This window comes from Podarcis vaucheri (genome assembly GCF_965113315.1).
Source record: "Podarcis vaucheri genome assembly, chromosome: 8".
NCBI lineage: Eukaryota > Metazoa > Chordata > Lepidosauria > Squamata > Lacertidae > Podarcis > Podarcis vaucheri.
In genome coordinates this window covers 3,568,177-3,583,729 of record NC_138766.1, presented here as the reverse complement: position 1 = coordinate 3,583,729, position 15,553 = coordinate 3,568,177, and the positions used below count along the sequence as shown (strand labels likewise).

Genomic DNA, 15,553 nt, shown 5'->3' with positions numbered 1-15,553 from the left:
CTTCATGCTCACAACAAACTGTGGTAGCTTAGGCTGAGAGATGATGAGTTGTCCAAGCTCTCCATCTGCCACACAAATGTCCTGGTCGAGCAAGGCCTGGTGACTGAGATCCAGAGAAGCTTCTTGGCACATGTCTCTATGTGTGTACAGAGACACACGCTGGGGAAGGAGTGGTTTCCCTTCCAGCTGAATCTGTTTCTTCTACCGTGTGCCAGAAGGACCTCTGTGAACCTCTATAAAAGCTTCTTAGATGAAGTGAAGGGGGCTGCAGAAGGAAGAGGGGCCCAAAAAGCCTCTCTTTGAATCCCAGTCTATGTGCACTCATAGGTTTGGCTAACAGGAAGGGAATGAAGGAAAGAATGAGAAAGGTAGCTATGTTACTTACGTCTTAAGATTTTTCTGGGGTCAACAAAGGCATGTGATGCTGTTATACTACTTAATCTTGTATTAAAACAATTTTAAAAATTGAATTGTATGTTATTTCAAGTCATCTTATACAAAAAATAATAACAAAGCTTGAATTGTTGTATAGGTTATGGGAAGCTGGCTGGAAACAGCGCTACTACAAGAACAAATTTGATGTTGATGTCTCTGATAAAAATTTCCGTCGTAAAGTTGTACAGTCTTATGTAGAAGGGCTCTGCTGGGTTCTCCGGTACTATTACCAGGTACTTACTATCTTTCATTAAAATTTATATAATTTCAAAAAACTTCATTTGCTTGTCTCCCAAATAATGTAATAAGACTCAGCAATGGCATAATCAGAGGTACATCTAGCATCATTGCTGGTATAATTGACAGAGGAGTATGCAAAGACCAGAGCAGGTTTTCATTGTAAATCTGGATATTTAGACACAGAGGAGACCCTGTGACATTTTCATTACTTGCTTGAAGCTGTCTTCATGAAATTGATTTTAGTGGCCATCTTTTTTTTCTTTTTTTAAAAAAGTATTATAATGGTTTAATTCTGTTAACTATATTGAGCTCTTTAAAGCTTAATAAAGCAAATCATGTTGTAGTGTTGTAATGATGTTTTACAGCAACTTTATTTTGGTAAAACCCTGATACCACGAATGATCAGTCGGGAGTGCAATTATTATGTTACCTTTCTACAGAAGCGTATTGGAAAGTTTAAATTAAGATTTGGGACAATTATAATGCACTGCTATTGTGTGTGTGTAATGGTCAGAAATGTTTCATTCAACTGGAGTCTGAAGAAATGTTTAACAATAGATAATGAAGGATAGTTATTATAAAGATAAATAAAACAGGTCTGTTGTGCAGATTCAGAAACTTCTGGATTAGTTAAAGCCAGTAGACATTAACCACATTTAAATAAGATGCGCTCACAGCCTGGCCGCCTCTCTTTGCCATAGGGCTATGTTGAGGTAGTAGATTTGGTTTAGATCCAGGCATGTGTTTTGGAAGTTATTGGTGTTTGCTTTGAATTAGCACTTAGTGTTACTTTTGTCTGTATGATTTCTCAAATCACATCTCATGCCATTGTTTTTTGTAACTTCAAACTTCCTTAATAAAAAAGGAACATGTTCTATGATTTCATGGGGACATCACTTTAAACCATGGTTTAACGCAGTATAAATGAGCTGAACCTCTTCTGAGGTTTATGTCCTCCTGCTTCCCTGCACAACCTTGCCTCTTGTTTGGTGTGGGAGACACCCACTGTGGGTTGTGCCTTTTCCAGCCACCCAGAAAGCAAGGATGTTTCTCCTTTCTCCTGCTGGTGGCTCCTCAGTTCATTTCTACCCTTTCCAGCATAGAAGTTGTGTTCCTCTCCCCATTATTCTTAGCTCAGGCCTCTGTTTTTGGTATGCATCTCCTCTTCTTAAAAAATGTTCCTACCTTTCTTCTTCTTCTTCTTCTTCTTCTTCTTCAGCTTATTACAGGTATCTCTCTGTAGCACTTTTGATTCCACAATAAACAAATAAAGCCTTTTTGCCTCTGTTAGTTTTCTGTCTGGCTTTTGCCTTCTGCTCAACAATGGCTCCGACAACAAAACAGTCTTCTGGCAAACTAGCTGCAAAAAGTGAAAGTGCATTAGGATTGTTGGGAAGCAAACTATTGTCAGCTATAATTGCAACAGTCAGTGAGTCAGGATTCTGTGAGCTTGAAAAGTCTGAACTGTTTACTGACTGAAGGATTCTGCAGAAATGCACTCAGCCTGGCTTTATCTAGAACCTATAAGCCAGCTGTTCTTGCTCTTTAGATGACTTCTACCACTTCTATCTTTGCTAGTCTCCTTACTGTAGCTGGAGGATCTTATTCAAAACCACAACCTGGACTGCAGTGTAATGCAGCAGCAAATAAAGCTAATGCTAATCTAGGCTTCATCAACAGAAGTCTGGTGTCCCAATCAAAGGAAGTCAGAGTCCTGCTCATTTAAACCCTGGTCAGACCAAACCCGGAATACTGTGCCCAGTTCTGGGCACCACAGGTTAAGAAGGATATTGACAAGCTAGAATGTGCATAGAGGAGACTTTGGCTAAACATTAGGAAGAACTTCTGTATAGTAAGAGCTGCTCCACAGTGGAACAGACTCACATGAGAGATGATAGACTCTCCTTTGGAGGTTTTTAAGCAGAGGTTGAGTGACCATCTGTCATGTATAATTTAGTTGAGATTCGTGCATTTCAGGCGGTTGGACTACATGACCCTCAAGGTCCCTTCAGACTCTACAATTCTATGTCATTGACCCAAGGCATGTCACAGGCCACATCCTGGATCTGGTTTTCTCAACTGGGCAGCAAAGCACTCTGTATACATATACAAAATGATGGCATCATATGCACGGTTGAAAGCAAGCTAGTTGAAGTCCCACGAATTAATTGCACACAAAGCAAAGAGCTTAAAAGCTCCTTTTGCAGTGGGTTTTCCTGGTGCAGAAATAGCTTTTAAGCTCTCTGTCTTGCTTACAGGCTCAGGGAGGCTCTTGCAGGAACTCAGACGGCCCTGTGAGAGCTTCCCAGAGCCTGGATAGCAAGGGTGGGTGTTGGCGCAAGGGTGTTTTGGGTATATGTAGTTTTGCCATTTCTGGAACATAACCCCCACAAAAGATACAGTTGTGCTGCAGGCATATAGATATAATTGTATAGGCATATGCTTCCTTGACACACTCCTGAAAAATGATAATTAGAATTTTGAATCTGTTGAGTTTAATTAATATGGTATCCATTATTAAAAGCAAATTTTGAGAAGCAATGCTTTTATAGAAACTGAAATGTTTTTGTTATGGAAAATGTTCTGCCCTATGCTGCTGACCGTTGGTGAATTGTATTATAGATGTTACAATCACTTGATTTCTTTTTCAGTGAGTAAGTTTGGTATGCCATCTTTGCAGTATATTGCAAGAAGTTATCAATATGTAAAGCAGTGACAACTGAGTTAGTAGTAATGTAAAATGACATTGCCACTGAAAAAGAGATTTGTGGTCACGGTTTCATTTGTTGAATTGGTATATTGGTCCCATATCTTAAGTTGGTTTACCAAAAATAAATCAATCAATATTTTGGCAAATACGTATGTTGCTTTAGAAATTGATGTGAATTAGTTACCAGATGGCTTTCAGTCTTGCCTGTCTCCCTACAGAAGAGTTACTGGGTCTTCTAGCTGTGACTTGGTTTCTTCTTACATTTTGCAAACTAGGGCTGTGCCTCCTGGAAATGGTATTATCCATTCCATTATGCGCCATTTGCTTCAGATTTTGAAGGAATTGCAGACATGCCCTCAGACTTTGAAAAAGGAACCAAACCGGTAAGATTACTGTTCATCTTTATAATTATTTGGAAGTCACTAATATTGTTATGGGGGTGATCAAAGTAGTTATTGCTGTTGACTTATGTTTTTGGCAGTTCAGACCTCTTGAACAGCTTATGGGAGTCTTTCCTGCAGCTAGTGGTAACTTTCTCCCACCAACTTGGCGGAATCTTATGACTGATCCGGTAAGAATTTTGCTTTTGTTTATTCACCTTTTCATCTATTCAAAATTGAAATGTTTGTTTTGATATTCTATTAATAGCTTCAGTATCTGTCTGAATAATGTGCCTGTTTTACTCTGTTTACTGGAGACAGAAACTTGGAAAACCATACTGACTTGAGATCAGGGTACACCTCTTCCAGTTGGAGCCCAGTTTGTTCTTTGCTAGCTGTAGTGAACTGAGGAACAGTTAGAGCTAGGACAGTGTTTCTCAAACTGGGGCCTCCAGCTGTTGTACTGCAGCTCCCATCATCCCTAACCACTGGTCCTGCCAGCCAGGGATGATGGGAGTTGTAGTCCAACAACCGCTGGGAGACCTAAGTTTGAGAAACACTGAGATAGGATGACCTCAAATGGCCCCACCAGCTGTCCCAATTCTGGTCAAGCCACATTGTGGAGCATGTACCCAAGATAAGCAATGAGAACTACAACTGGCAAGAGAGATTAAGGCTACTGTCTGAAGTGTTAACTTTTAGAAAATGTCCAGAACTTGCAGTTTGAAATTTCAAACTTTAGAAGTGGTTATTGCACCAGAGCTTGAAAATTGTCAACAAAGTACTGTTTATTTTGACCTGTTCTTCGTACAGTGGTACCTCAGGTTATGAACAGCCTAGCCAATGAACTTTTTGGGTTGCAACCACTTCAAACCCGGAAATGAGTGTTCCGGGTTGTGTGGTGTGGTTTTTTTTGGGGGGGGGGATATATGAACATACTGTGGAGGTCACTTCCGTTTTCAGTGTCACACTTCCATTGTCCGGCAGCGGAGAAGGGGGTCATCACGACGTTTCCCATAGCAGCAAGGGAGCGAAGCTGCGCGCCCGCCAGCCAGCTGGCTCTTGTCTCGGGAAACCGTGCGGCCTTTCCATGCACCTCCATCTCCCAAGCGGCTCGGCAGCAAGAAAAAGTTCCCTCCACCTGGCCAGGCTGTGGGAGGAAGGTGCTCTGCTTACACAGTGGCGATGGCTGCTCCCCAGGAACCATGCAGAGGCATGCTTGCAGCTGCCTTAGCCGTCCGCCCCGGTAAGTCAGAGGGCAAGGAGGAGGCGAGTCCAGCTGGCCGGGCGGAGGGAAGTTGCACAGCGCTTACTCCCAGGTGCACAGAACGGTGGCCGGCTGGACTTGCTCCCTCCTCCCCCTCCCGACTTACCGGGGCAGTCAGACAAGGCAGCTGCGAGCACACCTCCGCATAGGTCCCAGGGAACAGCATGAGCAGAGCGCCTTCCTCTCACAGCCCGGCCAGGCAGGGGGAATTTTTTTTAGTGCCAAGCTGCTTGGGAGATGGAGGTGCATGGAAAGGTTTCCCAAGACAAGAGCCAGTTGGCTGGCAGGTGCGCAACTCCCCCCCACCCCCCACCCCATGCCGCTGCGGGAGGTGCGCACTCTAGGGAGCATTTCCCACAGCAGCATGGGGGGGGATCTGTGTGGATCCCAGTTCAACTGCTGATTGATTGATTGATTGATTGATTGATTGACTGACTGATTGACTGATTGATTGTGTGGCTGTGGAAATGGATAAAAGCGCCCCCCCCATCCAAACAATGACTATCATTAGTACAGGGAAGAAAAAATTTTAATTTTTATTTTTATCATCTACAATACTGTTTTATTTATTTTATAGTATAGTACATTGATTATTGTTTTCATTTTATGGATCAATGGCCTTGTTAGATAGTAAAATTCATGTGAAATTGCTGTTTCAGGGGTTGCTTTTCATTGTCTGGAACGGATTAATCCGTTTCCATTACTTTCTATGGGAAAGCACGCCTTGGTTTAAGAACGCTTTGGTTTAAGAACAGACTTCCAGAACGGATTAAGTTCGTAAACCAAGGTACCACTGTCTGAGTTTGAAAAGAAGAAAAGAAAAGCTTATATGTATTATTATTTTTAATTCAGAAAACTTTATAGACCACTTCACCAAAAAAGATGACGAGTCAGTGTGGTGTAGTGGTTAGAGTGTCAGACTTGGACCTGGGAGATCAGGGTTCAAATCCCCCATTTGGCCATGAAGTTCACTGGGGGACTTTGGATCCCTCACTGCCTCTCACCCTGATTTACCTCACGGGGTTGTTGGGATTAAAGGAGGAAGGACTGTGTGGACCACCTTGCACTCCTTGGAGAAAAGGGGGGGGTATAAATGCAACAATAACTAAATAGGATCTCTAAGCTTGTGCAAGATTAATCTAATTCTTCATCTGTTACTGTACAAATCTCTGAATCACTGTAATGATCTTGTTTTTTAAAAAAACAGGAATCAAGTATAATTGATTTTTACCCCGAAGACTTTGCTATTGATTTGAATGGAAAGAAATATGCTTGGCAAGGTAATATTTAAGATCACGAAATTAATACTTGTTCATCAATATGTCTTTGGAGTCATTTGAACAAAACAAGAAAGATTTTATTCTGTAAGTCATGTTTGCAACCACTTGCCAAAATGATTTATGTATCTGTTATCAGATAACATTATTTTGGCTTGAAATTAACTAAAATACAATTCATTATTCATGTAGCATATTTTGTTTTGGAGTATTTTAATTATTTAGCTGCTTTGAGTTACTTTTATAACAGAAAGCCAGATAGAAATGCTTGAAAATAAATTTTGGGGTCTTGCATTCTTCAGTAATTTTATTGGGATTCTGAGAACCTTTATAACTTGGAATGTAGAACTTCTGAATTAGCAAAAAACTAAAAGCTAATACCATAATGAACTGAAGAAAAGTTACATATTTTCAAGTATACTTTGACACAGTTCATTGGTACAGTCTAACCAAAGTTAATTTTAAATCTTCCTAGTCTTCATTTTAAAGAGTGTTTATTGACTAGGTTGTGCTTTATACTTTTGCAGCATTTATTTCTGTTGACTAAAGAGAGTTGAAATGTGACTGTGCCCATAAGGAATATATACATGATTTCATGTATGCCTTGGACCGTAACCCCCCGCGTAAACAGGAGGTTGCCTGTACCATTAAGTCTCACTAATTTCAGTGAGAGAGCTAAACCATATGCTTAGCTTAGCTTGATTTGGTGAGCCACTGTAAGAACAGGATGTTGAACTAGGTAAGACTAGGGTCTGGTCCATTACGGATCTTTTTATGATTTGGGGACAATTTGATCTTGCCAAAGTTTCTTCTACCCTTTTGTACTATTTTGTAACCTTACGTTTTGTACTATTGAAAAGAATATGAACTCTAATGAGTTGTTTTCTGTAGGAGTTGCACTGTTGCCTTTTGTTGACGAACGCCGCCTGAGAGCTGCTCTAGCAGAGGTGTATCCTGACCTCACCCCTGAAGAAAGTAAGAGTTGCAGGATTAAATAATCTTTCCGAGTACCAAGGCTTTTGGCAGTGGTACTTTTGTGCAATGCTACTTTTTCCTACTGTAAAACCCACAACTGCCTTTCCACACCATAAATCAGTTTGCTTTTTATTTTGATCTCAGGTGCCAAGAACTGTTACCATTCTCTGTGCTCAGCCTTCTCAGTAACCTGCATAGAATGAACATGCAGCCTCTGCATTAGTCCTGATGTTTCACAGTTTAAGCTGAATCTCCCTTTTTGCAGTTTTCTGACTCCTATTTTGACCAAATATGTCAAAATGCTCCACCCAAAGGCTAAGAAGGGTTGAACTGTTGCTTTCTGCCTCTGTTATGATACGGTCTGCTCTTCATCAAGGGCAAGACAACCAGAACCACATTCACATTGATTATAACTTCAAGAATTGTGCTTGAGCTTGCTTTTCCTTCCTCTCATTCTTCCTTCCTTGTGTGTCATGCCTTTTTAGAAGTCATAGAATCATAGAATCATAGAGTTGGAAGAGACCACAAGGGCCATCAAGTCCAACCCCCTGCCAAGCAGGAAACACCATCAGAGCACTCCTGACATATGGTTGTCAAGCCTCTGCTTAAAGACCTCCAAAGAAGGAGACTCCACCACACTCCTTGGCAGCAAATTCCACTGTCAAACAGCTCTTACTGTCAGGAAGTTCTTCCTAGTGTTTAGGAAGTCATCTAAAGGCAGCCCTGATTAGGGAAGCTTTTTAATGTTTTTATATCTGTTGGATGCTGCACAGAATGGCTGGGGCAACCGTGTCAGATGGGCAGGGTACAAATAATAAAATGATGGTGTAGAAGAAGAACCCGAAGGGGGGGGGGCATCCTCAGAACTGATTTTTCCTAAGTTACTCTGAGAGCCTTTTTGGTTAAAGGTTTTTTTCCCCCCATTCATTTATTCTTATTTGCCCAAAAGCCTATGCAGTTGTTTAAATTTTAATTGAGTATCCCATCATTTTAATTAATGTTTTCTACAGCTTTACACTGGTTTGTACATTTACAGGTTTTTGCATTGCTGTACCCCCTGTTTTATGAGAGGGCAGTATATAAATTACTTTCAGAAAGGCATCTGGTGCCAGACTCCTAGAGTTCCTGGCTTGATCCCCATGGTGCATGACACCTTGTAAGCAAATGGTTAAGTGTGTACCAAATGGACAGAAACTTCATTGTGGTCCCACACTAGTACACTTATAAAGCAATGGAAGGTTGTTCAGTTACATTAAGCACTAGTATAAGACAAATGGATGCTCTCCTCTCCCCCATTACTCAAAGTAAACTTGGATGCTCATCAAAGTAAGCATCCCTGTACAATGACAAATCAATGATAAATCTAGAGAGGACTTTTTTAGTTTATGGTGCCGGTAGTAAGCAACATGAGCCTGTTTTGTAAGTATTACAATTAGGTTGCTCTTAATGAAGAATTATCACCCCCTTCTTTTTTCAGTCAGAAGAAATAGTCTTGGTGGTGATGTTCTCTTTGTTGGGAAACAGCATCAACTTCATGACTTCATTCTCGAACAGTACAAGTCTGGTGAAAAAGAGGTGTGTCAAATTTGTTCTAATGGATACTACATTTAATTCATTCTTGTCTGGCTCATCTGATCAGGATTTTATTATTCCCCAATAGGCAGTAGGCCTTCCCCCTGAACTGTGTCATGGTATTCAAGGAAAATTAGCCAGGAATGACAATCCAGTTCTTCCTGATGAGTAAGTATAACTTACAGCAGGGCTTATTTGCTGATTAAGAATCCCTCCTTGTTCAATGTTCTTCAGACAAAATAAAATTAGTTTGTAGTTTATTTGCCTCCTTCACAATTAAGATCAAAAGCTGCTTAATGCATGCCACTAGTTTTCAGTTATTGAATAGACACACATAGATGGGTCATGCCCCAATTGAAGATGGTTTGCTAAAGTTTTAAAAAGAAGGAGGGAGCTCTGGTAGAGGAAATTGGCTAGAGTGAAGAATAAGAGAATAAAAGGCTAACAGAAAGTAGGTTTCATGTTGGAAGGATGGGGTTAAAGGTGAGTCTGAAAACACTGAGAAGTGTTATGGACACCAAAGGGATGGTTAACATGAGCTGATGTAAGCATGGCAAAATTTAAAATGTTTTTGGTTTTGAAAATGGACAATCAATTTTGATTAAATTTTGCTATATTGTATTCTATTAGTGCAGTATTGATTATTCAACTTTTTGTACTGTTTGATGACATATTACATGTGGTCATTTTGAAATGTTAACATGCTGCCCTTCCCATTTCTTTACCATTTAGCTTGGATTAAAGCATATTGCCTTAGCTTCTTTTAGTCTTCCATTTCAAGCCTTGTTATTGGAGGTTTTTGTCTTAGAAATATTTAGCATGCAAAATACTTGTTCAGCTCTCTTGTCAAGAATTTGATCCCTTCAGTCAGTTAAATGTCATTTGGTATTAAGTGACCATTGCCTGCTTACATCAGATACATTTTCCATTTTTCTCTACAGCCAAGAGAGTTTTTCTTCTAAATGAATAGTTGTTCCATTTTTCCATATCCATTAGGACATTGCACTCTCCTGTGCCCATGCTGCGTGACCTGACACAGAATTCTGCAATAAGGTAAAATGTGTATGGATGAAGTTACTCAAATGACTTCCTCTAGGTCATGATGTGAAGTCCCCAATAGTTGAGGTGTTCACCAGTTCCTGGTTGGCTTCTCCTCTTGAGACTAATGGGATATATGAAAGGGAGAGGGAACCAAATTAATGAAGTTAGACATTTCCTCATTTCTCAGGCTCTTGCTTATGTGGGCTTGAAGGCAACTAAGCTGCTAAATCTTGGAAAATACGAGCCCTTCAGTAGAATGATGGATCAAATATTTTTTATTCTAAACTGTATTCAGATTATGAATATAACTGCTGGTTTTCCTTTCCTTACTGCAGAGGGATCTACTGACTCCTCCCAGCTGTTATCTTAGCAATAGTGCTGGCCTCTGTCTTAATTAACTCCTTTTTCTGAGTCATCCACATAGTGCATGAATAAACTAGACTAGGGCTGAAAAAGAGAGAATTTTGCCTACACAAGTGTTGGGGGACCACATGATTGGCCTTATCAAATAGTGACCAGCCTTTCACAGACCACATTTGACAGGCCATTATGATGTCAGGTGGAATTGATCCTGCCCCCAAGATGTGCTGGTTGCACTTTGGCACCAAATTTAAGCCTTCCTCAACCAGATGTTGTTGGACTCCAACTCTCATCAGCCCCAGTCAGTATGACTAGTGGTCAAGGATGATGAGAATTTTAATCCAAAGCATCAGGAAGGGTGGGAACCAGGTTGGGGGAGCCTGGCTTAGAGTGTACACATAATTGCTCCTGTACAGCCCCAGTTTACAATTGGCACTGAATGCAAGTCATATAGCGGATGGGCAGAATCTGAGCTCTCAAGAGGAACCCATCCTGCCTTAAGGCAGTGGATCTTGTATTCAGTGCCAGGTGTAAATGACTGAATGCAACTCTGGGTTGCAAAGGAGCAATTCAGAGCTTTTCCTGCCCTGCCCATGACACCCTGTGATATTAGGTGAGTGACAAGTGGCTGTGGCCATTTCAAAACAGATCAAATCAAGAGGCCTGGTGAGCTCTTATTTCATCTTTGGGCCTGAGTCGCTCTCTACTGATCCTTGCTGAATTCTGAAGAGAGCAAATAAGTTACCAACTTTGATGTCACATAACAGGCAATGTGTTAATTCTTCATAATTGTTTCAAATATTTTCATTCTTAGTATCAACTTTAAAGACCCACAATTCCAAGAAGACTTTATTTTTAAGGCAGAGGTGTTATCTGGTGCAAAGTAAGTAACCCTTCTATTTACCCTTACCAGTTCTTCTGAACCACTTGCAGCGCTGTAGAATGGGTGAGATTGATTTTGTGGGTGGTCCTATGAATTGAACTTGATGGCTTTCAGGTCTTCCAACTCTGTGTCTCTAGTGCCTATTTGATTAAACTTCCTTGTCTTATTATTTAGAAAGCCTCCACCAGTTCTGAAGCCAGGTGACTGGGAGAAAACTAACAATGATGGCAGACCTTGGAGGCCACAGCTTGGCTTTAACCGCGACAGGAGGCAGGTTCACTTGGACCAGTCATCATTCAGAACTTTGGGGTAGGCAACTGATTTAACTATTGTTCATCTAATGTTCTTTGTTCATATAGATTCATGCACTCAATTTTAAGACATGGAACTGGAACTGAAACCACTCAATAAACCGTCCCTGGTTTTGGCACAGAAACTGATTTGGTTGTTCTGCATGATGACATCTGTCAGAAGAGAGTAAGGGAAAATGTGTCCCTGTTAATTCTCCTCAACCTCTCAACAGCTTTCAGTACCATCAACCATGGTATTCTTCTGGACTGGCTGTCTGAGCTAAGGGTGGGTGGCACCACTTTGCGATGGTTCCGATCCTACTTGGATGGTAGTTTCCAGAGGGTGATTCTTTGGCCCCGTGGAGCCTTCGGTGTGGGGTTCCACAGGGTTCAATTTTATCCCCTATTAGTGATGTGAGGTGAGAATATTATCTGCTAGAAAATTCTCCAGAAAATATTCTCCACAAACTGTAAATTCTAATGTAAGAACCAGTTTTACAACCCACATTAAAAAAAATCTAGTAAATAATAAATCAAGCTGTGATATTGCCAGTGTAAGTAATGAATAATTATTGTTTTTGATCCAGTTACATTACTGGGCATTGTGTTTTTCACCATTGGCAGTTCTGAAATGTGAGCTACAGAAAACATTTTTGGGTTTTTTGGGTTTTTTGTTTTAAAAATGCTATTCATTTAATTTGATGAACATTTGAATTCATATGTGTTTCAAATATATGTAATAGCCTTTTCCCCTATTTTGGTGTGACCTTATTCTTAGCAGTTCTATACCCTTGGCCATAAATTGTGATTTTTTTACAGAAAGTAGCTTTAATGCTTTATACACTTAAAGTACCTAGGCCTATACAATTATATGAAACAGCATGTGAGGTGACCAACCTTGATTTAAACAGTTGACGTTTCTATATTTTTATTTAGTGCCAGTAACTAGTTTTCTGCAGTCCTCTGGTTGTCAGTTCCCCTTTACCAAATCAAAGAATGTGAATTCACTGCATTGCCCCATTGAATAAAAGTATCTGTATGGTTTTTGGTTGCCATCTGAACAAGTTTACTCATTAATAAACATGTATATTAACTAATTATATCATTTTCAATGCATTAAAATGAATATTCTCCTATTTTAAATGAAAATTCTCTAATATTCTCATTAATCGATAATATTCTCCAAACGATTATTCTTGAGAATTTAACATCTCTACCCACTATGCTATTTAACATTACTTGAAATTGCTGAGTGGGGTTATCCGCAGGTTTGGAATATGCTTTCAGCCTTATGCTGATGACACACAGCTCTCCTTCTCCTTTACACCTGCAAGGGGGGCAGTGGATGTGCTGGACTGCTGTCTTGCATCAGTTATGAACTGGCTGAGAGCCAACAAACTGAAGCTCAAGGCAGATACAACGGAGGTCCTGTGAGTGGGCAGTTCCTCAGACCAGATGGCTGGGAGGTGGCCTGCTCTTGATGGGGTTACACTCCTCTGGATCCTTGGCTGTTGCTTGAGGCTCAGGTGGCATCTGGTGAAGTATGCCTTCCATCAGCTTTGGCTGTTTCGCCCCTATCTGGACAGGGATAGGCCAGCTACTGTTGTCTGTACTCTGGTAACCTCTAGGTTAGATTACTGCAAAAGGCTGCCTCTGAAGACAGTTTTTGTAAACCAAGCTGCTCACCAGGGCAAGATGGTGTGTACATATTACGCTGACCCTTGGCCTGTCTGCACTGGCTATCCATTAGTTTCCAGGCCCAATTCAGAGTGCTAGTTTTGTCCTATAAAGCCTTAAACGGCTCAGGACCACAGTACCTCAAGGACCACCTTTCTCCATATGGAGTGACCCAGATTCTGAAATCATCACCTGAGGCCTTTCTTTGTGTGCCTCCTCCATGAGAGGTCCGGAGGGGGGCAACAGGCCTGTTTTGTGGAATGCTCTCCCCAGGGAGCTTTGCCTGACGCCTTCATTATACACCTTTAGGCACCAGGTGAAAACATTCCTTTTCAATCAGGCCTTTGGCTGATTAACATCTGATACCCTTTTGAACATGTTTGTAGTGGAGAGAAGGGGGGTTGTTGGTTTGTTATGTTCTTTTTGTTTTTATTATGTATTTTGAATTTTTTACCTTGTATTTTTGTGTTGTGAACCCCTCTGAGATATACAGATGAAGGGCAACATACAAATTTTATAAACAACAACAATAATAAACTGAACCAGGCATATATTAAGTGTTGAGTAGATTAAGGTTAAATGCAACATTCTTCTTATTTTAATTAGATTAAGGGAATTGCTAACAACAGCAATTAAATGTCTTGTTTCCAGATGGGGAAGTTCTGTGAACTTCTGAAAGACTGTTCATATTTGTATTATCTTGGAACAAATTGTGTCCTTCCATGTCAAGTGACTAGGGGGCTTTTTAATGCCTACTAAACTTTAGAACCACAGTGGCTGATGTCTGAGCATCCCAAAGCAATCCCTGATCTGCACTGTTAGGAGAAGTCAAGGGGAGAAAAACCCCAGCTTTCTGAGGAATCTGGTTCAGTTGTCCAGTTGTGATCATAATTGAATAAATCACCTAAGAGACACCACTTTTTAAAATGTTGCAATTCTGTTTTTCCATAAGTTGAGCCAATGGAAGAGAGAGTGAGAACTGTTTCAGATGTTACTGCTACTGGGCCGTTGTTATGTGCGTTCTGCTTGACGGTGGTGAGCTCCCGTTGCTCTATCCCAGTTTCTGCCAACCTAGCAGTTCGAAAGCACACCAGTGCAAGTAGAAAATTGGTACCGCTGCAGCAGGAAGATAAATGTTGTTTCCATGTGCTCTGGCTTCCATCACAGTGTCCCGTTGCACCAGAAGCGGTTTAATCCTGCTGGCCACATGACCTAGAAAGCTATCTGTGGACAAAGGCCGGCTCCCTTGGTCTGAAAGTGAGATGAGTGCCACACCCCATAGCCATCTTTGACTGAACTTAGCTATCCAGGGGTCCTTTACCTTTACCTTTTTTTATCTTCACCTAACTTAAACGCTCTTTCTGACTGTTTCTGGAGAATAAAGAATTGAAGAAATCAGTCAGTGTATGTACAGATGCCCTGGGCACACGACTCTTGCTTTGTACAGTGGTAGATGTGCCTAACGTCGGCTGTGTATCCCATCATTCATAGAAGATTTGCTGACCTATTAATGTCTCGCCTAGAGTTGAAGGAATTTACCATTGTTCAGGTGTGAAATGTAACACTGTTGCCATGTGTGTGATGCCTTTTTCCATGGATACCTTCATTTCTCTTCCCTTCCGTATTACAGTCATGCAATGTCAAGAAACAGAGGACATTCTGGAAGTGGAGTTTACAGCAATATTGCTCCCCCTGGAGCTTATAATCAGGGAAATACTTACAGACCACTGCTGGGAAGACCACAACAGATTCCAAAATTGCTTTCAAGTAAGTTTTTCCCCCCTTTCTATTTTAATTTTTAAAAATGGAATTCAAGGTTCTATTTAATCATTTGGCCAGTTGGAAGAATATGATACTTGGTTTGCTATTGCCATCTAGTACTTATGTTTAAGTTACCCTTCCTGTTACTGAAACTTCACAGTCCTAAATCATTGTTGCTGGGCCTTCACAATCGTACATCTTCTTTTTTTTTTATAAATTTTTATTGATTTTCATCTAGTTATACATTTTATCCAAAATACAACAGATTATAACCATTTTAGACTTCCTTCAGCGTCTCCGACAATCATTCATAATTATAACTTTAATACACATTCCCTTCTTTCATATTGCCATTTGTCCCTCCCTACTCTCATTATTTCTAATAAACAATACTTATTTGTTTTTTTACAGTGCCTCTTGAAACCCCACTAGCGTTGTATTTACACCACAGATATTTTCCAGATAACCCACAAATTTTCCCCAGTCCTCGATGAACTTTTGATCTTTGGTGTATCTAATTTTCCCAGTTAATTTGTCCAGTTCCGCATAATCTGTCAGTTTTAATCTCCACTCTTCTACCGTTGGTATTTCCTCTTGTTTCCACTTCTGGGCCAACACGATTCTGGCTGCCGTTGCAGCATATTGGAAAAGCTTACAGTCCTTTCTTCTTATGTCCTTTCCTACA

General features: G+C 40.6%; 1 protein-coding gene across 1 annotated transcript in view; it reads left to right on the top strand.

Moving 5' to 3' along the window:
• XRN2 (5'-3' exoribonuclease 2) overlaps positions 1-15,553 on the top strand; it is a 73,042-nt gene that overhangs the window by 43,747 nt on the left and 13,742 nt on the right. Inside the window, exons 17-27 of the mRNA XM_082234259.1 lie at positions 533-668; positions 3,661-3,768; positions 3,867-3,956; positions 6,240-6,312; positions 7,201-7,284; positions 8,762-8,859; positions 8,945-9,024; positions 9,853-9,909; positions 11,072-11,140; positions 11,315-11,449; positions 14,738-14,874. Of these exons, the coding sequence (XP_082090385.1) occupies positions 533-668; positions 3,661-3,768; positions 3,867-3,956; positions 6,240-6,312; positions 7,201-7,284; positions 8,762-8,859; positions 8,945-9,024; positions 9,853-9,909; positions 11,072-11,140; positions 11,315-11,449; positions 14,738-14,874 (1,067 nt within the window). The remainder of the gene's footprint in view (positions 1-532; positions 669-3,660; positions 3,769-3,866; positions 3,957-6,239; positions 6,313-7,200; positions 7,285-8,761; positions 8,860-8,944; positions 9,025-9,852; positions 9,910-11,071; positions 11,141-11,314; positions 11,450-14,737; positions 14,875-15,553) is intronic.